Source organism: Xiphophorus maculatus, chromosome 19 (assembly GCF_002775205.1).
Source record: "Xiphophorus maculatus strain JP 163 A chromosome 19, X_maculatus-5.0-male, whole genome shotgun sequence".
Taxonomy (NCBI): domain Eukaryota; kingdom Metazoa; phylum Chordata; class Actinopteri; order Cyprinodontiformes; family Poeciliidae; genus Xiphophorus; species Xiphophorus maculatus.
The window spans coordinates 27,173,362-27,196,611 of record NC_036461.1 but is presented as its reverse complement, the minus strand read 5'-3'; the positions used below and the strand labels follow the sequence as shown (position 1 = coordinate 27,196,611).

The following is a 23,250-nucleotide window of genomic DNA, read 5'->3' as shown; positions in this document are numbered from 1 at the left end:
GGCTGTAGCAGCTCCACATCTGGGTATGTCTGACCACATCTCAGTGGAGCTGATTCCTGTCTACAAGCCTCTGGCCTGCAGAACTAAGCCGACCACCAGAATAGTTCAGGTCTGGACTGAGGAGGCCTCCTCTGCACTTCAGGACTGCTTTGAGCATACAGACTGGAGTGTGTTCAGGGACGGCGCAGACTTGGAGGAATACTCATCGTCCGTTCTGTCCTATGTTCAGTTCTGCACCGACGCTGTCCTCCCTGTTAAGACCATAAAAGTGTTTCCAAACCAGAAACCATGGCTGGACAGCACAGTACGGGCCCTGCTGAAAGCCCGGGATGCTGCCTACAGGTCTGGAGACAGGTTGGCTTATAGCAGGGCCCGGTCGGAACTGAAAAAAGGTATTAAGCAGGCCAAGCTCCAGTACAAACAGCAGATTGAGGAACATTTCATCAACAACAACCCCCGAAGCATGTGGAGAGGCATTAGAACCATGACGGACTACAAACACAGCACTCAGCTGACCAGCCGCGACCCCACCCTGCCTGACACCTTAAACAGTTTCTTTGCCCGCTTTGACACGGCGGGCAGCAGAGAAGCCGCACATCTACCCCAACTGGAAGAGCAGCACCAGCCTCTCGTCCTGCAGAAGCATCAGGTGACGTCCACCCTGAGGAGGATCAACACCCACAAAGCTCCAGGACCGGACAAGGTGTCAGGCCAGACGCTGAAAACCTGCGCCGACCAGCTGGCAGGAGTGTTTCTGGACATTTTCAATCTGTCCCTGCAGCTCGCCATGGTTCCTGAGTGCCTCAAGTCTTCCACCATCATCCCTGTACCGAAGAAGAGGTCCATCACCAGCCTGAACGATTACCGGCCCGTCGCTCTGACCCCGGTGATCATGAAGTGCTTTGAGAGGATTCTTCTGAGGTACATCAGAGACTTCATCCCCGCAAACCTGGACAGCCTTCAGTTCGCCTACAGAGCGAACCGGTCAACAGAGGATGCTGTCTCCATCACTCTGCACACAGCCCTGACCCATCTGCAGCATCCCAACACCTACGTCAGGATGCTATTTGTAGACTTCAGCTCAGCATTTAATACCGTCATCCCAGACAAGCTGGTGCTGAAGCTACTCGAGGTGGGGCTGCCCGCTTCACTGTGCCACTGGATCAGAGACTTCCTCACCAACAGGCCTCAGGTGGTGAGAATAAGTGGCTCAACATCATCCCCACTGGTCCTCAACACAGGCACGCCGCAGGGCTGTGTGCTCAGCCCAGCTCTCTTCACCCTGTTTACACACGACTGCGTGGTCATCCACCCCACCAACACAGTCGTGAAGTACGCGGACGACACAACAGTAGTGGGTCTCATTTCAGACAACAACGAGACCCACTACAGAGAGGAGATTCTGCAGCTCACTCAGTGGTGTTCAGCCAACAACTTGGTGCTGAACACAGGGAAGACCAAGGAGGTCATTGTGGATTACAGAAGGTCCAGGAGGACGGATCACACTCCCCTTCTCATAGATGGAGAAGTGGTGGAACGTGTGGACAACATCAAGTTCCTGGGCCTCCACATCACTTCTGACCTCTCCTGGAACACAAACACCTCCCACCTGGTGAAGAAAGCACAACAAAGGCTCTTCTTCCTCAGGAAACTGAGACGGGCTGGACTTTCCTCACGGCTGCTCGTGAACTTTTACAGGGCGATGATCGAGAGCATCCTCTGCCTCAACATGACTGTGTGGTATGGTAGCTGCACAGCACTGGAGAGGAAACAACTGACACGGGTGGTGAGAACAGCACAAGGCATTGTGGGATGCCCCCTCACAGACCTGGACTCCATTTACACAGACCGGGTCAAGAAGAGAGCTGGATCCATAGCCATGGATTCCAGCCACCCGGGCCACAGACTGTTTGTGCCGCTGCCATCAGGCAAGCGGTACAGGAATATATGGACTACAACAAATAGACTGAGAAACAGTTTCTTCCCCACAGCCGTCAGAGCCATTACTCCCTGCCGTCCCCCCCTCCCACACATATCATAACCTCGCAGTCACACATACATATCCCCCACCCCCACACGGCCATATTGTTCTGCACTTTGCACTGTCACATTATCTGTACTTTGCCATAATTGGACCTGCTGCTACTTCTTTGGTGTGGTTGAGTGCCTTTTGTTAATTTAGTTGTATATATTGTTATTATTATTATTGTGTGTTTGCTTATTTATACTGTATATATTTGACCTTTTGCACGGGAGCTGCAATGGAAATTTCGTTGAATTCTGTTCAATGACAATAAATTCTATCTATCTATCTATCTATCTATCTATCTATCTATCTATCTAGTATTATAGTGACTTCTCTCATAGTAGGCGGTAGGATATTATCTGAGTTTGCTTGGGTGTACATTTTTAGCAAATAAGGTGATAAAAGGTCACTAAATTCTTTATAAAATTCCCCAGAATATCCATCAGGACCAGCCGTTTTCCCACTTTTCAGTGATTTGATAGCAACCTGAATATCTATGCATGAGATATTTGCATTAAGACAGCTCTTGTCTTCCTGAGTTAAAGTTTGGAGATTACAACTATCTAAAAACTTCTGTATAATTAAATCATCTTTTACAGCATTGGATGAATACAATGATTCATAAAACTGTTTAAATCTGTGATTAATGTCTTTGTGTGAGGTTAAAATTTCCCCATTTTCTGATTTAATTTTGATAATTGTACGATCATTTTCCATTTTCCTTAATTGTCTAGCCAATAATTTATTAGGTTTTTCCCCAAATTCAAAATATTTCTGTTGAGTAAAAATGAAAGCTCTAGTAATGTGGTCTGACAATAATTGATTATATTTGTATCTCAGTGAAAGAATTTTCTTATGAGTTTCTGTAGAGGGGTGTGTAGCGTTATCCTTGTCCAGACGCCTAATTTGTTGCTTTAAATCCACCAACTCTGCACGATTCCTTTTCCTCCTTGCTGCTCGAAAAGATATAATACCTCCCCTTACATAGGCTTTCATAGTTTCCCACAGTATTGAAGGAGACGTTCCCGGAAGGTCATTCATTTCAAAGAAAAATGTAATCTGCTCTCTGACAAACTTACAGAATTCTGGCTCCCTCAACAGTTGTGGGTCTAATTTCCATGTTCTTTCAGTTTGGTTCAAATGATCTAAATGTAAATCTAGAGAAAGGGGGGCGTGGTCTGAAATAGCTATATTATGATATTTTACTTCACTAGTATAGGGCAATAATTTTGCATCCATCATTAAATAATCGATTCGTGTGTACACATTGTGAACATTTGAGTGAAATGAATAGGCTCTCCCCTGTGGGTTAAAAATCCTCCAGCTATCAAATAAATTAGAGTTATTTAGGTATTCCTTAAGGAAAATACTAGCATTAGAGGCCGGTGCTCTATGTGTTGACGAGCGGTCTAAGTATGGATCTAAAACAAGATTCAGGTTCCCTCCAATGATTAGATTAGTCTGCGAAATGTCAGGTATTTGGGCTAAAACATGTTTGTAAAAAAGTGGAGAGTCTATATTGGGGCCATATATATTAACCAGAGTTACAGGAACAGAGTACAATTCTCAACTAATATTAAATATCTGCCTTCCCTGTCGGATATGGTTGATTTATGGGTAAAAGGTGTACCTTTTTTGAATAATATTGCCACGCCTTGAGCTCTCACTGCACAAGTAGAATGATAAGCTTGCCCTGTCCACCTGCATCTCAGTTTTATGTGCTCATTCTTATTAAGGTGGGTTTCCTGAAGAAAAATTACATCACTGGACAATGTCTTTAGGTGTGCTAATATCTTACCCCTCTTAACAGGATTATTCAAACCTTTAACATTCCATGTGACCAAGGTAACTTGTCCGCCCTTCTTTGTTTGTATTGTATTAACCTGCATAACTCAGATTAGAATAAAAAAGAAAATAGAAGTCCTCATAAGTGTGAAAGAGATGATTATACATCATATACATGTCCCAGCGCACCCCAAACAAAATACTTACTGTCTTGCCTATACTAAGAAGAACCTGCAAAGTAAGGCGCGACCCCTCTAAGGAAGTTATAAAGAAAAGGATAAACAGAAAAAATAAATTAAGAGTAACACTCACACAACATGTGTCGGTGACATTCATTAACTTAAAATACTTTGTAGAATGGTTTTATGAAGTTCGGCCCATTTACTTGTATTAGCTCACTGGCAGAAACGCCACTTTCAATATGGTGTATCGCAGCAACGTGAGGCATCTATTTATTCAAGCGATAACTTCTGGTTCAAAAGCAAAAAAGTATTGTTGTTCAATCAGCGATTTCTCAGGTCTCCCACTGGGATATACCTCTTCCGTTTTTTAATGCTGTTGTGTTTTTCAATTTGTTGAAGTGGTTTGTACCTCAGGGCCACCGTATGTAACTAATGTTTATTATAAACTTGAAATTGTGTTTATATGTGTATTTTGTGTGAATAAGACTTGATGCTAGCACCCTAATAAGACTAGGGTTGCAAGTCTTATTTGTAATCCTAACCCATTTTGATGATCACAGGAAATGAACAAACAGGAACTCCCCTCTTTGCTTGAAGCCGCACTTCGCAAGCTAAAGCAGATTTCTGAGAAATATTCAAGCAAATCTGCTCTCGGTAAGTAAGAACTAATGGGTGGAACATGGGATTTTTCCTGGAAGTATTTAATCTCTGTTGATCTTTACTTCTCAGCTTCAGATTACCACCATGTGAGTCAGCAGGTGAAGCAACTTGAGAAGAACACTGCTGTTGTTTTGGAGGAGGTGTCATCTGCCAAGATCCTGATGGGCCGGATTCTGTCTGCCTGGGACTCATACATTGCCTGTTTGAGTTCCCTTCAGGCTTGGCTTGAACAGAGCTCTGCAATGAACAATCAAGGCAGAATATTAATGGTATTATGCTCAAACATCTAGTTTGGAATTATATGACAGAGTCAGTTCAAACCAAATGACAGGCCCTTACTTGAAGTGAATATTAGTTCTTAAGTTAGGATGCACTGACGAGAATTTTGTGTTCAATTTCATCCTCACGCTACAACTGTATCCACTGATAAAGTATTATTAGCACAATTTGGTAGCACAGTGCTTTGAGTTATGACTAAAAACAGATTAGATATTTTAGTTTCTGATCGACTGATCAAGACCAACTGAGCTGAAAACTGTTTACAGCCTGAAGTTTGCTCACTGATGCTGGCTTCAAGTTAACGACTACTTAGATCAGCACCTGCACAGATGCAGCAGTAGAAATCTATACGTATCTACACTGTAAAAAAGCTCTGTAATTTTACAGTAAAAAATGGCAAAATATCAACAGTTCTTGACTGTAATATCGGAAACATTTTATTACCATAGAAAATACGCAGAATTACCGTAAGTCAATACCGCAAAAAAACTCAATAAATTTTCGGTAAAAAAATTGTAAAATACCTACAGTTACTGTCATATATAAAAAATTATATTAGCATAGAAAATATATGGAATTACCATAACTCAATAAACATATATTTCTAGTCATTTTGACAGTCATGAAATGTAGAAAACACAGAAATCTAATGTAAAAATCTAAGTAATTGTAAAATTCAAAGAAGAATATTGTAATATTGCCATCAGTTAATTACCCTAAAATTAATGTTACTAATCGGCCAAAATTACAAATTTTGCTGATATTTATACGACGTAAAACCGTAAACCAGAGTGCAAGAGTAATTTTTACAAAGAATAGATTATTTTTTAATAATTAATAATGCCTTTTATATGTCAAACTGAAATCTCAAATGTAGTCCAGGAATCGAACTGGTGAGCCACCAATTGCAAGGCAAACTCCTAGAGCCGACGCCACCATCATTCATGAGAGGCTTTTATTAAGTGATGCATTTGTGATTATTTAATTTTATGCTAACCATAGATTTGTCATATATTAAGAGAACTCTATGTTAGGGCTTGCTGCTTGCATGAAGCTGAAGTTGGTTTCAAATTGCAGCTTCCAATACAGGAAATGGCTAAAGGGCGATTCCACCTAATTTTTCACTACCATCAAGCATCTTTAATTTACTCTAGCTAAAAAACTATATCACCTAGACTCTTCAAACCTGGACTAGATTATTCTCAACTAATATTATAATAATATAATAACAGAATATTTACAACCAAGTGTGGGATTTGTGAAACTTCAATAAAGAGTAATTCTAGTGTGATCCAGATGCATAAAAAATGTGATACCACCCTTCATTGAAGTTTCACAAATCCCACACTTGGTTTTAGATATTCTGCTATTAGAGCAGAATAATCTAGTCAAGCTTTGAAGATGAGTGTCATAGTTTTGAAATTAGAGCTGGTCTAGTGTTATCCAAAAGCATAAAATTGTGAAATCAACTTTTATTGAAGTTTCACAAATCACACACTTGGTTTTAAATATTGTGCTATTAGTTTAGAATAATCTAGAGACTTTTTCATTTTGTTATTGTGTTAAACAGCAGGGTTTACAGTTAATAGAGTTACTGTTATTTGTCATGTAAACACAGAGTCTCTAGTTTGTATTTCTTCTTGATCCAGCAGCATCAGCAGCAAGATTCTTTTAGCTCTGATCCTGCAGTTGCGCATGGCTCAGGATACTGTGGTGTCCTGAACTCACCACAGTATCAACAGTCCTTGTGCACTAGCTAAAGGTGCTAAATAGCAGGTGCTAGCTCATGGTGCGTAGAGCCATGTAGGCCTGGTCCTTATCAAGATGCGGCTACTGAATTGAGAGAGCCGTTGAAATCAAGTTTCTGCTATTTCTGCGCGTTCAGGAGGAGGAAAAGGACAACACATTTCTTCATCACAGGTGAGCCCCTTTCACAGTTTTAACTGAAGTTAGCTAACTTTAACCAACTGATGAAATGTTTCCCTGTAATTTCTGAGCCACACTGTTTATGTACATGCATTGCAGCTAGACATTTTTGCTATATGGAACATTTAATGCTAATTTTCCCAGACGCAACACTTCCATTAATGTTTCTGTAGGAACGACTGCATAGATATATTTAGATGCTTCAAATATTATTTAAGGTCTACTTTAGTCTGCGTATGCTTATTGTTAATGACAGAAGCAACTTTTTCAAGTTTGGTTTAGTAATTCTTTTGAATTACTTTGAGTGTGAAATGTTAGTGCATGCAAGTTAAAACCGTGAAGAACACTTTAGCTTTTGTTTCATTACTTTGGTAATACTTGGAAGCTTGGTGTCAGAGCTAATATTTAATATTTTCCTTTAATCTCTTGACTGTCACCCCCAAAATATTTACATTAAAGTCACTGGGTCCATGACAGTTAAAGGGTTTTAAGTTAAGGATATTTAAATATTAAATATTTTACAGTTTAACAGTTTTTCTCAGTTTGGGTGCATTTCTCAGAACAGAATTAAAATTCTTAAAACTACTTCAATCTTGAAATTATTGTGTCATTTCTGCACATCAAAAAAGTAGTTTCTCATACCTTTGAGCTAGTTGCAAATGCTTTTGTACATTTTGGAACTGATTGTGCACTTCTCTGCTCCCCCCCCCCCCCCATTTTAATTAGCTGTAATCATGTTGCTCAAAATGTATTAAACAGGTCTCTGTTGAATTGTCTCAACTTCCAAAACAGCATAAGTTCGTTGTGTAAGTCTTAACATGCATAAGTCTTGAAGTTGTCATAACATCAATCATATTTTTATTAATTTATATTAGATTTTGTTTTAAATCTGTCCTGAATTGGTAAATTGCTCCCAAGTGAGTCCTGAGTTTCTCTAACAGGTTAATATATGAATCATTAGCTCATGGTTCACTGGGAACCAATGATCAACCAGTTTTCTGAAACAGATTGAAGGTGCATCTCGTGAAACATCAGTGGCAACAATATAGCCAGAACACAACACAATGTTACATTTCTGACAACTGAAGAACAAGGATCTGGGCAGAGTCAACAGCTAGTGAGAAGAAGAGGAGTGAGAATGTGGAGGAAATAGTTGGGAGGAAACCAGAAGAAGAGTCAGAAGAGGCTGAGGACATCTGCCAGAGAGGCGAAGTTGAGGGGTGCTCTGTGGGGTGGGAGCTCAGCTGGGGACTGCCTCTCCAAGATGGAGCTTTGAGTAAATGGGCTGCGCTTTACATGAGGAAGCATTGAAGCACTACCGAATGGTTTCCATGGAGATCCGAGAATATGCAAATATTTTTTGATGAGAAAATGACTCATCATGAACATCGAATTATAACAAGGTATTGTGTCGTAATCAATGTATATATTTCACACCCAAATGTATACTCTTATTGTGGGGAGAAGGTGAGGTGAGAAGACACCAACGGTTGTACTACATTCTATTTTTAGTTTGGATTGGAAGACATAGAGAATAAAACACGACTCAAATTATACACTGCCTGGCCAAAAAAAAAAGTCGCCACCAAAAAATGGTCACACTCTAATATTTTGTTGGACCACCTTTAGCTGTGATTACAGCCCGCATTCGCTGTGGCATTGTTTCAATAAGCTTCTGCAGTGTCACAAGATTTATTTCCATCCAGTGTTGCATTAATCTTTCACCAAGATCTTGTATTGATGATGGGAGAGTCTGATTGTCATCTTGGAATATGCCCGCTCCATTTGGGAAGACAAAATTCATTGATGGAATAACCTGGTCATTCAGTATATTCAGGTAGTCAGCTGACCTCATTCTTTGGGCACACAATGTTGCTGAACCTAGACCTGACCAACTGCAGCAACCCCAGATCATAGCACTGCCCCCACAGGCTTGTACAATAGGCACTAGGCATGATGGGTGCATCACTTCACCTGCCTCTCTTCTTACCCTGATGCGCCCATCATTCTGGAACAGGGTAAATCTGGACTCATCAGACCACATGACCCTCTTCCATTCCTCCAGAGTCCAATCTTTATGCTCCCTAGCAAACTGAAGCCTTTTTTTCTGGTTAGCCTTACTGCTTAGAGGTTTTCTTACGGCTACACAGCTGTTCAATCCCAACCCCTTGAGTTCCCTTCGCATTGTGCGTGTGGAAATGCTTTTGCGTTCACAATTAAACATACTCCTGAGTTCTGCTGTTGTTTTTCTTCGATTTGATTTGACCAAACGTTTAAGTAATTGCCAATCACGATCATTCAGGATTTTTTTTCCGACCACATTTCTTCCTGGAAGACGATGGTTCCCTACCATCCTTCCAGTTTTTAATGATGCGTTGGACAGTTCTTAACCCAATTCTAGTAGTTTCTGCAATCTCCTTAGATGTTTTCTCTGCTTGATGCATGCCAATGATTTGACCCTTCTTAAACAGACTAACGTCTTTTCCACGACCACAGGATGTGTCTTTTGCCATGGTTGTTTAAGAAATGAGGAGTTACTCATTGCATCAGCTGGGGTTAAATAACTTGTTGCCAGCTGAAAGATAATCGCCTATGCAGTACTTATCCAATAGGAGGCTTCTACCTATTTGCTTAGTTAAATCCAGGTGGCGACTTTTTTTTTGGCCAGGCAGTGTATTTTTGTTTTTTTCTGCTGACTTCCACATTGGTGACCTCGAACATTTGAACATGTTTTTTAACGAGAAATCACCAGATGCTGCTGCTGGTTCTCCGCCAGCTGTGGTTTCGGACCCAGTTTCTTGCCAGGCTGCCGTTACTCCAACCGCCGCTTCTGTTTTTGCTGCCATCATCAAGTTTCCAGACTTCTGGCAGCATGATCCAGAACCATGGTTCCAGCATGTGGAAGCCCAGTTCCATCTCCATGGGATAACCACAGATGAGACCAAGTACTTCCATGTAGTTGCTGTGTTGGATTCCGTTTGTGTTGGATGCTGTGGCTGCGGTGGCGGAGCGACGGAAGGACGATGTTCTCTGCTTCTACCATCGCCGGTTCAGAGTGAAGGGGATAGCTGCGTTCCTCCTTGTTTGTTCATGTGTCAGGGAAACGACAAAGTCGGTGCTCTCTAACAGCTGTGTGTGCCGGCAGTTCGAACAAGCTGCTTTTCATCATGGATGAAAGACCTCTCTCCGGACAGCGTTTCCTGGTGGACTTGGGTGCATAGCGGACCATCATGCCAGTTTCGGCAGCAGACGTTTTGTGCAACATTAACACTGGGATGGCTCGGTTTTCGAGTCCTTCCCATATCGGCTCAACAGGGCCAAAAGGCCGGAGTCCACCCTGACGACTCTGATGGCTCAAATTAGCATCCCTTCTTCAATTGTAAATGTGGTCGTTGACCGTCAGGCCAGAAGGTAGGAATGTGAATAGTCCATGTTGGGGGTGGGTATCTATGATACCTGCAGGAGATCAGGTCTCCTGTAGGTAGTGCTCTTCAGTTTAGTTTTGAAGCATACATGAAGTGTTTTTGGAGAGATGTGACCTTTTGCAGCTGATCCATGATGTTGTGCTGCATTATCCAGGTCATTTTGCCAAATGTACATAGAGTTTGCAAAACAGAATCTGTTTCAAAAAATATGCAAAGGTTTCTCTAAAAGAAATTAGTAATGTTTCTCTTTGAAATAAAGCTAAGAGGGTATAACATGACAGTTTAGAAATAAACTAACCAAATTAATTGTGTTGATCCACCTCAAAAAAATCATGCAAAAAGTGTAAGCAAAAGAAATCTGGGAGACTTTGCACATGCAAATTTGCATGCAGCCTTTTGTGCTGTGGAGGATAAATAGGTGACTGCTTCACCTATTTAGTTCACAAGAACTAATGGCATTTATTTCAGTCATAATCTTGCGGGGGGTGACCAAGGTTCCATCACTATGTGACAGCTGGTCAGCAAACCTGGCAAACATGATTGACATGGCAGCACTGAATGCACATGTGCTTTATCAGGCATGCATTGGGGTGCAGGAGAGACGGGTGGACTTCCTGGTTGAGCTTGCAAAAGAGTTCGGTAACTCTCATGTGAGTGAGAAGAAGGCACACAAGGAGAAACTGCTTCGGCAACAACCTTCCACACCCAGCTCAGGCAAAAGGGCGAAGTGTCAGGTCAACCATCGATGCAGGATGCGTGTCCTGAGGCTGAAACATCATCAGTGACCCCTCACACCCCCACCATGGACTGTTCTCCCTGCTGCTCTCTGGAAAGAGGTTCTGCAGCATCTGGTGCAGGCCCACCTGGTTCCGAAACAGCTTTTTCCTACTTGCCATCAGACTTTTATTTTACTCACAACATTGGAACTTCAAACATTATCCTGAGCCGTATGCAACGAAATTTCGTTCTGTATACACCCTGTGCATTGAAAATGACAACAAAGTCAGTCGAAGTCGAAGTCTAAGGAACAATTGTGCAACTGTGAGATGCGTTGAGGCCATTACCAAGGTACTGATAAGGTAATGGCCCTATTTACTGAACAAAAGCACCTGCTAGATAAAATCCTTCAGGCCAGTTGGACTATCGAAGCCGAAATAGGTATACGTCAAAGTGGAGGACCACTGGTGGACGCCGCTAATGGCACCCCGATTCGCACTTTTGGATCGAGGTTGGTGACTGTGTTTCAACGGACGTCAGTTTCAGTGGGACTTTGTAATAGCTTCTGTGTCTGTACCTATTTTGGGTGCAGATTTTTTGTGTGCTTTTAGGTTATTAGTACATGTTACTAATAGCTGCTTAATAGATGATGTGTCTTTTGATACATACCCCTGTAAACTTGGCGGTCCCAGCTATCGACCCCTCGCCAACATGCTTGCCACAGGTGATGAGTATCAGTGTCTGTTAGCAGAGTTCCCATCTTTAACAATTCCTTCATTTTCTGCTACCGTGGCAAAGCATGGAGTGGAACATTGTATACCTATGGTCGGTCCACCGTTTTTTGCGCGAGCGCGTCACCTAGATCAGGGGTGGGCACTCCTGGTCCTCGAGGGCCGGTGTCCTGCAACTTTTAGATGCATCTCTACTTCAACACACCTGAGTCAAATAATGAGGTCGTTAACAGGACTCTGGAGAACTTGACTGCACTTAGGAGGAGATTCAGCTGTTGGATTCAGGTGTGTTGGACCAGGGAGACATCTAAGAGTTGCAGGACACCGGCCCTCGAGGACCAGGAGTGCCCACCCCTGACCTAGATACAGCTAAGTTAGCGTTAGCGAAAAAGGAGTTTGCAAACATGGAGCGTCTTGGCATTATATGGCGCTGCAAAAGTCCATGGGCATCTCTGTTGCACATGGTTCCAAAAGTAGACGGGGGTTGGGGACCCTATGGGGATTTTCGGTGCCATAACAACGTAACCAGTAATGACAGGTACCCAATTCCTCACAATCAGGACTTTTCTGCCCGCCTGGTTGGAGCAACCGTTTTCTCTAAGGTGAACTTGGTGCGAGGTTACCATCAGGTTCCAGTGCATCCCTTAGATGTACCCAAAACCGCAGTTATCACGCCTTTCGGTCTTTATGAGTTTTTACCGATGCCCTTTGGTCTTAAAGGCGCAGCGCAGATGTTCCAGCGGTCCTGCAGGGTATGCTGCTTTTGTTCGTCTATTTGGACGGCATATTGGTGGCTAGTCCCTCTGCGAAAAAACACATGGTGCACCTTCGTCAGCTGTTTGTGACGTGGTTGTTTGTGATCAACATGGCCTGATCGTGTACCCAGCTAAATGCCAGTTTGGACTGCCTGCTGTTGAGTTCCTGGGACACAAAGTGTCTTCTCAAGGGGCGGTTCCCCTATCTGCAATGGTTGAAGCAGTTTCCGCTTTTCCCCGCCCTCCCTCAGCGAAGCTCCTGCAGGAGTTTTTAGGGATGGTAAACTTTTATAACCTTTTCATCCCACGGGCAGCTAACCCCAAGCACCCCTTGTATGAAGCACTTAAGAGGCAAAAAAGGGGACCATCAGATAGAGTGGACTCCCGAGAGGGTGCAGGCATTCGATGTTGCCAAAAAGACCTTGGCTAATGCTGCGCTTTTGGCCCATCCATCTCCAGTAACTCCTGTGGCTCTAACAACTGATGCCTCTGATTATGCAGCTGGGGCAGTTTGTGAGCAATGGATGGATGGTGCCTGACAACCCCGTGCTTTTTTACCAGGAAACTCCAGGATGCTGAAAAAAAATTTAGCACCTTTGATAGGGAACTGCTTGCCCTTTTCCTGGCAACATGCCATTTCCGCTTCATGTTGGAGGTCAGGGACTTTACTGCTTTTGTTGACCACAAGCCTCTCACTTTTGCTATGACAAAAGTTTCTGAACAGTGGTCGGTTCAGCAACAACGGCATTTGTCATTTCAGAGTTCACCACTGACATTCAGCATGTGGCTGGCAAAAATAATCTGGTGGCTGACTGTCTGTCCAGAGCAAAGGTTGCTTTTGTGCATTTAGGTGTGGACTACCTTGCCATGGCCACAGACCAACTGACTGACCAGGATATTCTGGCCTTTAAAGCGGCTGAATCCAGTTTGCATTTAGAGGAGGTCTCCTTTCATGAGTGTGGCACAACCCTTCTTTGCGATGTCTCGACTGGCAAACCTCTGCTTTTGGTCCCTACTAGTTGGCGTCGGAGAGTTTTTATGCAGTTTATTCCCTTTCACACCCGGGCGTTAAAGCTTCTGTTAAACTGGTAGGGGCAAAGTTTGTGTGGCCAGGACTCTGTAAAGATGTACGGACATGGGCGGCTTCCTGTTTGGCTTGCCAGCATGCCAAGGTGCAACGGCACACTAAGGCTCCACTCGAGCACTATCCTGTTCCACAACGGAAGTTTGAACATGTACATGTGGACTTAGTAAGGCCGCTTTCATCTTCCAGAGGTTTTACCCATCTCCTGATGATGGTGGACAGAACTACTCGGTGGCCGGAGGCAGTTCCACTGTCATCAACCACTTTGGTTGATGTGGCTCGGCCATTTATCTCCTCCTGGGTGTCCTGGTTTGGTGTGCCATTGGACTTGACCTCCGACAGAGGTCCCCAGTTCACTTCAAAGTTGTGAACTGCAGTGGCAGAAAGCCTTGGGGTTAAACTCCACCGTACTGCTGCCTACTATCCGCAGGCCAATGGTCTTTGTGAGAGGTTCCACCGCACAATGAAGGCTACATTGCGGGCCTCGTTGGTGGATAATAGCTGGATAGATCACCTACCATGGGTTTTGTTGGGCCTGTGTTCGGCTCCAAAAGAGGTCCTGCTGTTTTCTTCAGCTGAGTTGGTCCTGGGCCAGCCTTTGAAGGTACTAGGGGAATTTCAATCTGGAGAGACTCAGACAGAAAAAACAGCGATTAAAACGGTTTATTGATATGCATGAATTCAAAGTTCTTTGGCACTCGGGCCCCGGCTGAGGACATTGAGCTGTGAATTGCAATAAGCTCGGATGAGCATTCCCGATGTAAGTTAGGAATGTCATCCCCCGGGACCCGACACTGGTGGTGGAGGTCGGTGAAGGATGCGAGCCTGAAGAGTGGAGGTGGAGAAGGGGTGGAGGAGGGTTGAGCGCATCTGGAAAGCGGAAGATGCCATGGATGGAGGTCCTTATCAACTGGGCCTTGGTCGGTGATTGGACATGACGTGGCTTGGTCCAGCGTTGATAGGTCGCCGGCGATGAGCGGGATGCGCCGATTGGATGGTGCAGGTGGGGCTAAAGAGTCTTCCAGTTTGAATTTGCGCCTAGGCTTAATTTCTTCCAGGTCCAGCGGGTTCGGTTGATTCCCTGGGGAGTAGAACAGCTCTAAATGGGAAATCTAGATCTTTTACCCCGTTGGCAGCACATCACTGCCTTCCACAAGTGTTTGTGCCAAAGAAGAAGAAGAAGAATTACTTTATTCATCCCAGCAGGGGAATTATTTCGCAGTTACAGCAAGGATTTTTTATATACAGATTAACATACACTTGACAGGAGCTGCGTCTGCAGGCACCCAGCTGAGCCGGCGCCATTTTTGAAGGAGGACATGCAGCAAAGGTTGTCGGGACCGGGAGTCGAACCTGCAACGTCAGCGGGTCTGAGGCCTCCAAATGTTGGTTTAACAAGACTCAATAAAACGATAAGACTCGATAAGACTTGATAAAACAAGACTCAAATTATATTTTTGTCTTTTTCTGCTGACTTCCACAGTGTAAAGCTCAAATCTAAACAATTGATGATGATATACACACCATATAAGGGCTGTTCACTTTTTAAATAATCAATCCTTTTTTTTATTTTGGGGGATTTTTTCTGTTTGGCTTTCAGCATTGAGTTTATCTTGTGTCATCCAGCCTGAATTGTTTTGAATGTTTCTCCCAAAATGGAGGATGGAAGGATGAAGATAGAAAATTCCCTGAAACAACAGGTCTTCAACTGATATTTTTTGTTTGTGTTTTTTTGTCTAGTTGCACAGAGGATCACACCTGTCGACAACAAACAAAGGTTTAAGAACTTCTGAATTTTCGGTCAGAAATGATCACTCCGCCTGGTTGAAGTACCTGTCTCCATGTATGCATGTGTGTAAGTCATCAAAGGTGAAACAAACATTTAAGCGAATACTGAGTTTATGTAGTGCATCACTCTAACTTTTGCTTTGTTTCTGTTTTCCAGCAGAGAGGAAACACCTGATTGACAACATATGAGTCTCAAGCTCAACCTGTGACTTGGAAGACCGTATCTATGTTGCACAGCCTCCTGAGCAAATTGTTTCTTTAAGTGGATTACTCATAGTCTGTATTTTTGTTTTATTTAGACTTATATTCTTTATAACTTTCCATATTGAAATGCTGACAAACTACATGTCCTTGTGTGTTGTACTGTAATTTGATGGTAAAATTCTGGTAATAACAGCTACCGGTAGTTTAACATAAAGATTTTTTTTTGTTTGTTTTTACAATAAAATGTCAATATATCACACAGTCCTGCCATGTTTTTCACTTATGTAGACTAATGTCTATGTTATATGTGTTGTTTTTATAGTAAGTACCATAAAATGTTTACAGTTCTGAACTGCTAAAGTCACGGTTGCCAAAATATTATACCGTAATGCCTCAGGTAGTATGGCCGTATTAACTAGTGCAAAAAAACATTTTCATTTATTATTTACCATATTTTAGGAAATACGGTAAAATACCGGCAGTTTTAGTAACCAGAATTTTACTGTATAAAGACAGTAAAGTTCTAGCAACCACAGCTGCCAATATTTTACCATAATAAGAGCCGTTTTTGTTTTTTTTACAGTGTACACATAATCATGGTAATCAGCAAGTTGACAGTGTTTCCTTTTGGTTGACAGTTGCCCTGTTTCCTCTTCCATACCGTTCAAGATTCTGGGTTATAGTTGTTTTATGCCTACAGCATAGTGGTATGGCTTTCATTCACCCACCATTTCTATCCACCTAATTTTTCACTACATTCCATATTTTAAACTACTCTAGTTAAAAAACTACAGCACTTGGACACTTCGAACTTGGACTGGATTATTCTGCTCTAATAGCAGAATATTTAAAACTATGCTTGGGATTCGTGAAACTTTTCTGATTTGTGAAACTTCCATAAAGGGCATTTGTTTCCCCCTTTTTTTCAGGCCTCTGTCACACGAGAACAGCTCTACTTCCCAAACTACAACATGTACACACTTCAAACCTGGACTAGATTATTCTGCTGTAATAGCAGAATATTTAAAACCATGTTTGGGATTTTTGAAACCATTTTCTGATTTGAGAGACTTCAATAAAGTGCGATTTTCTTCCCCTTTTTTGGATCTCGGTCACACTAGAATTGCTCCAGTTCCAAAACTACAACACCTAGATTCTAGGTGTTGTAGTTTCTAGGTCCTAGAAACTTCAAACCTGGACTAGATTATTATCAACTAATAGCAGAATAGTTGAGTACATCCCAACGTCTTACACCGCCAGCTCGAAGACTTGAATTATTTATCGGGTTATTTGTTTAGCTTTCTGACCATCATGACCAGGTGAGTGTTGGTAATTTTGCGCTGCTTTACCTGTTACCTGGCCACTCCGGATGTCCTTTTTTCCTGCATTGAACCTCGATGTAGCCAAACTCTGTCAAGTGTTTGTTTTTAAGTGCCACATTAGATTCATTGTGTTGATGCATTTGGACGTGCTTCACCCCCAAGGTAATTTTCCACCGCAACACGCAAATGTCCCCATTCACTCTCAGAGCTTTACAGTTTCACACGACAGGATTTCTTGCTGCACGCTTTCGCAATGTGAAGGAAAGATGAGATAAGCTGCACAGGCAGGCTGCAAAGTGAGATAAATGTGATCGGTTTTGGTGATCGGCAACAAGAGACAGTGATAGGAGATCACCGATCATACACTTTTTCACGGAAATTGGCCGATTATGATCGTGGCCGATCAATCGGCACACCTCTAGTATTTACATTAACAGTAGTCTACTGTCAAAATAAAACACCCCGTATAGATAAGTACAGGGTTTCCCCCAGAAAACTTGCTAAGCCCCGTGGTCGGGGCGCCGAGGCGGTCCATTGGTGGTCCACTGTGTTTTTTGTACTAAAAGATGTTCATTGCTTTCCATTGAGTCAGGAATATCGGTGGTCAGGAAAATACCACAATCATGCAAAGAATCTGACAATAGGACGCAATGTTTAGCGGTTAATTCAACCCTATGACAGCCATGGATAATAAGGTTCAAGGGTTTCACATTTAACAGGTGAGGAAAAAGTTTTAATTTAGAGAAAATATTGAAAACGTGAGCAGTGAGTTAGTTATGGTAGCCTAACTGTAGCTAGCCTGCTATTGACTGATAACTTTAAGATGTGCTGCTCGGTTTGGTGTTTTGGTTTCATTAGCACTAAAAGAGGACAACCTGCACACCAGGTCATCAGTAGAGCAGGTGTTTAAATCAGCTAATCAACCACCGCTGTGTTCAGGCGAAAATGTATTAATAATGACAATATAGACATCAAGCCTGGCAACATAATGTAACAAACTGAATGTTCTGTTTTGGCGTTTTTCTGTACTTTTTGTGTTGATTCTCCTGATCGGTAATCTCTGCTCTAACTGCACGTTGAGCTGTTGTCCGTCGGTTGCCATGGCAACAGGTCCACGTGTAATGCCGACACAGCGAGAAAAGGCAGAATAGAAGTGGTTTTGTCTAGTTTTGTTCTTCACCTGTTTATCAGCTTTATTGCGGCGTACTGCAGCTGCTACAATTCCTAAAAGTTAAACAAGCGACAAAAACGGAACTAAGAGGGACACAATAATGGCTTCATGAGCTCAGAGGTTCAAACTGCCGAAAAATAAGGAATGGATGCCATCTGCTAAAATATTCTTTGCCATTGTCAGTGTCCTTTCAGCAAACAGTTGAGATAAGATTTTTGTGGCTTAACTACTATTTTACATTGCCATTAAAACAATTCTTAAAATTTGTCTTTTAGCCTACAGCTCATGTGACCATACCAGCCAGAAAATGAAACGTTAGAACACTCAACAGTTATCTTGTACACAAGCTCTAGTTTGCTAGAAGCCACCAAGTCTTCTTAAAAAGTAGAGTCTGTGTGAGCAATTCTTTAAAATTTTGTCAGTGTTTTCAACAAATATGAGCTGACTGTCCTGGAATAACCCAACGTATTTAAAATTGGCTACAGTTTTAACAGTTTAGCCATCGAGTGAAACTGGCCCTACTTTAAGGTTTTGTTTGGGTCATATCATTATCACTACATCCTTATAATAATTACAATAATTATAATAAAATATTTTCTAAAAGCTCACAAGTGTAAGTTTTTTCTTTCCTCAAAGTTAATTGGTGTGGCTTATTTTCAGGTGCACTCAGTAGTCTGGAAATTGTACATGTTTTACACATTCCTTACTTCAAACAATCTAACACTATGTAAATAATTATCTCAAACAAACTTGAGGTTTTTTCTAAAATTGCATTTATATAAATACAGTTTTATAAGCCTTTTTAGACCAAAGTAGTATTAAAACAAAAAATTCTGTTACCTGGAAAACAAATCTGTTAGATCACATAAGAACAGAGTTTACAGTTGCTTATAATCGATCAGCAGCTGGACATACAACTTTAACATGACCAGTAGGACACTTTCCTTTCCACTGGTAGATTATTTCTAATCTCTGCTGCTGCATGGTTTTCTACAGGTAACATCTGAGTCGATGAGTGAGTGGGGCTCTAGGCACGCCCATTTAAATGAGGTGGCTAATTTCCTGATGGAGTCAACAGACCCTCAGACCAGTAGGGGTCTGGCAGAAGAGCTATGGAAACTCAACAAGCACTGGGCAGAGTGTGTCAAAGAAAACACTTTGGTAAGTCATCCAAGAAACTGTTTGTTATTACGCAATAGCCAGCCCCACCCAGTCTTCACAACTTCTCCTGGGCTGACTACTGACCAGTTCTCTGTCTAACAGGTCCAGAAAATCTCTGAGACCTGGGTATTACCCTAAAAGTGATCTATGAGAGATAATCTGTTTAAACTGGTGGCGAAAGCGATTCGTCTAGTTCTAACTACCTCCGATCCAGAAGTTACGACCCTTTGCAGTTAAGAAACAATCAGCTGAGTAGCCCTCGCAGCTGCATAATCCCAATAACCACTTCTGTTAACGGTAGCTCGCCTTCTAAAATATAACTCGCTCTTGGAACCGACTAGATAATTTTAGTGACTTAGATATAAGTCCCAGGGTCATTATTTGCACTCACTAAAGGAAATTATGAAGCCTCCTATTTACTAGAATCATGTACATTAGTTTTACCTTTATTAAAAGAACTGAAAAATAATTAAATGACTCAATTAATTCCAATGTCCACCAACCTCATTAGAATTTTATATTGTAAATTTATTAAGCAAGCTTAAGCAGGGTTATGTGACATACAATTCAGTAATCAATTGTATCTAATTCAAGAGCAGTATAATAAAGTCCACATGTATAACCATACTATCCTGTCTCTTTTCCCTAACTTATGTCGCAAGATCTGAGATAGATTTTTAGGGAGCAGATTCAACTCACACCCAGTTGTTAATGGATCTTTAGCAACAGGAACTTCCAGAAGCCTTGGTCAGAGTCTTTGTCCTTGTATGGAAAAATCCTCCTTAGAATAGATGCAAAGCAGAACGGGTCCAAATCCTTTGAAAACCCAGCTCTTTATCCCTCCGGGACCTTTGTCTTTCCCCCAAGTCTGTCGCAGAACTTTTGAGATCGTTGGGTAGAGGCAGGGCCGACTGTCGAATCAAGAGCCAGGGATGGGGCAATCGGTGTCTTGTCCCTTCTTGGCGGCGCGAAGTCTGGACTTCTCCCGTGGCTCTTGGGTGCGGTCCTTTTGCTTAATCTGCTTCTACGTGTCGACTCTTCTTCAGCGCCGCGGACTAAGAACCAATGCTTCCTCTTTTCATCGCTCTTTTATACTTTTCTCCACCATATGTGTGTGCGGGCAGTCTGATCTACGTGACTTCCTGACCAACTGCTGACTCTGGTGGAAAACCCCGTCGGCCCCCACCCTGTTTGCTGAGTAACTGGAAAGTCCCTTCTTTCCCCAACTTGCGACATATCAGCAGGGCCTTACTCATCCTGCTGATTCTAACATTATAACTTTCTCTCTTTTCTATAACTCTCATATTTTTGTCTATTATGAATCATTAAACACATTCAACTTGTATTAACACATTTGAATCACTTTTCAAATCATCATAGCTTTGATATTCATTTAAGAATTAATCACATTCCTTACTTATTATAATCATTAAACATAATCATTTCATTGTTGTAATTGTTACAATAATCAGTAAACATAATTATTATTCAGAAGTACATTTCAGAAAGTTATTTAGTGATTACTTATACCCATATTATCAATTGTATTCATTCATATTCAACTTAATCACTATTTTAATCAAATCACAAGGTTGCTTTATTTCTCTCGGGCCTTCATGCACCTTTTCTGCGTGTACCTGGAAAGATCTCACAACCCCATGCCAGTTTTCTTGACAAAACAAAATGTGATTTGTAATGTTCTAGATTCACATGTTTGATTTTAACTTACAAATGACTGCTGAATTGTGGCACTCAGGGTGGCAGCAACAGGTGTACATTGTACTTTCTTTGAGATCCTTTCTTTTTCAAAACTTCATTCCTGCCTTTTTGGAATGAAAGGCAGGATTTTTTGGATAACTGTTTCTTGTTTTGCATACTGTGTACTTGGATAGATTTTGAGGGTGGCAGGGGCATCGGCAGTATGAGTTTGCCCTGCAATCAGTGGATTGCCCTCATTGTTTGCATCCCTGGGCAAGACACTCAACCCACCTTGCCTGCTCATGTTGTTGCTTCTGTCAGTATTTACAAAAAGAGTTCACCAGTGTTATTTTGGTAGCTGTTTACATTCCACCCTCAGCTCTTGCCCATAATGCATGTGATGACATCAGTTCCATAGTTGATAAGATACAGACAAAACATCCTAATGCATTTGTGGCAATATCTGGTGATTTTAATCATGCCTCACTTTCTTCTACACTGCAAACATTTCACCACTTTATCAGCTGCTCCACCCGAGAAAAGAAGGCTTTAGATTTGCTATATGCTAATATCAAGGATGCATATGTTTCCAAACCAAGACCTCCTCTGTGGAAATATAATCATAATCTTGTTTTTCTCTGCTCTGGACACAAACTCCTTGTGAAGAGACTATCTATAGGAAGGTGACTGTTAGGAAGTGGTCACAGGAAGCAGAAGAGGCCCTACAAGGTTGTTTTGAAGCAACTGATTGGAGTGCTATTTGCCAGTGAGATGGAGATTACATCGGTGCCATGACTGAGTATTTGACCAAATAAATAAACTTCTGTGTAGACAGCGTCATCCCTACTAGAACAGTGAAATGCTTCCCAAATAATAAAATCCTGGGTCACCCATGAACTACAGGAACTACTAATCGAGGAAAAAAGAGCCTTTAGGGCGCAAGTCAGGGAGCTGAGGAGTATACAGAAGCAGCTGAAACTCAAGATTAGAGACAGCAAGGAGAAGCACAGGAAGAAGCTGGAGTCTACTCTACAGGTCTACTCTAACATCAAACTGGCTTAAGCAGGACAGTCACACCTGATGCAGTCTAACCACCTGTCACTGTTTTTGATTCCTGCATATACCTCCTTGAGAAAATCTGAACGTATCACGATGAGAACCATCACAAGCTGGCCTGACAATGCCTCTCTGCAGCTGCAGGATGGACAATGTTCTATGTTACACCAAGACCTGCACTGGCAATTTTACAGGGAAAAAATTATCTGGATCTTCCCAAACAAGAAGGCATGTTTTAAGTCTTCTGCAGCCTTGAACAGTTTTATTTCCAGGATTAACATGGATTTAACTATACCCACCTGCAGGAAAGTTTCTGTTTGTCCATCTGTCCGTATCTCACACAAACTCTCTTTCCTCAGGAGAACACAACATCGCCCCTTGCAGATTTGCCAACCAACTCTCAGGATCTCCAATATTTGATAAAAGAGGCTACTCTGATTCTTAAAGAGCCTCTAGAAGCAATGGCAGGTCCTTTGAGAGTGCACAGGAATCACTTACAGGTCACACCAACAGAGACATCACTCATGCATTGCAGATAATGTTCATTTGCTTTCTTTTCATTTTCAAATATGTCCTCAGCTAAAATGTATTTCCCCACCATTAGCTCATGCTAAGGAAGATAAAAGAAGTAAATCTTGGGGCTCTAAAGCCATCTGCAGAATGTCCACTGGATCAGCTTCAGAAACTTAGACATGCTATACCTGAAGTAAGAATGAGTATACTTGCATTTGTCTTTTTGATATTTTTCTAACTATGTTTATTTTTGCAGTTTTCTTTCATAAATATTACATATGCCAAGCACAAATATTTTAAGATATCACTGCCCTTTATTATTTTTGCATCAGGTAATGCAAACCTTATTTGAAGCTGAACAAGTTTGTGCAGAGCTCCAGCATAGTGTGTATGGGTTGGACACAAGACTAGCTGAACTTCTACTCTGGGAAATGGAGGCCAGGGAGCTGTATGAGGTGCTGAGGGCCAGAGATAAACAACAAAAACTACAGGGCCAGGACCCAAGAGCTAGGGTATAATGCCCCATGGAACAAAAATATATTCTTTTTTGAGAAAAAAAGTATGCTTATTATGCAACATTTGATTTGCAGGTCGCCATTTCCCGAGGTCTACAGCTGGAGGGCCAGGTGGTCACAGAGGAGCAAGACCTGCAGGTCATAGTTATGACTATGCAGAAAACTACGCCTATCCAGTACCTTTATGCCTCTGCAATGCAGAAACGAGTTCAAAATGCTGTTGCCCAGTCCCAGGCCAGTTGTTTTTCCACA

General features: G+C 42.0%; 1 protein-coding gene across 3 annotated transcripts in view; it reads left to right on the top strand.

The window, feature by feature from the left end:
- The window catches only part of LOC102219109, a 314,558-nt gene that overhangs the window by 75,301 nt on the left and 216,007 nt on the right, over positions 1-23,250 (top strand). For all 3 annotated transcript variants that reach the window (XM_023352126.1, XM_023352127.1, XM_023352128.1), the window contains 7 exons: positions 4,554-4,647; positions 4,723-4,922; positions 19,052-19,216; positions 22,330-22,470; positions 22,575-22,676; positions 22,816-22,995; positions 23,074-23,232. In XM_023352126.1, the coding sequence (XP_023207894.1) occupies positions 4,554-4,647; positions 4,723-4,922; positions 19,052-19,216; positions 22,330-22,470; positions 22,575-22,676; positions 22,816-22,995; positions 23,074-23,232 (1,041 nt within the window). The remainder of the gene's footprint in view (positions 1-4,553; positions 4,648-4,722; positions 4,923-19,051; positions 19,217-22,329; positions 22,471-22,574; positions 22,677-22,815; positions 22,996-23,073; positions 23,233-23,250) is intronic.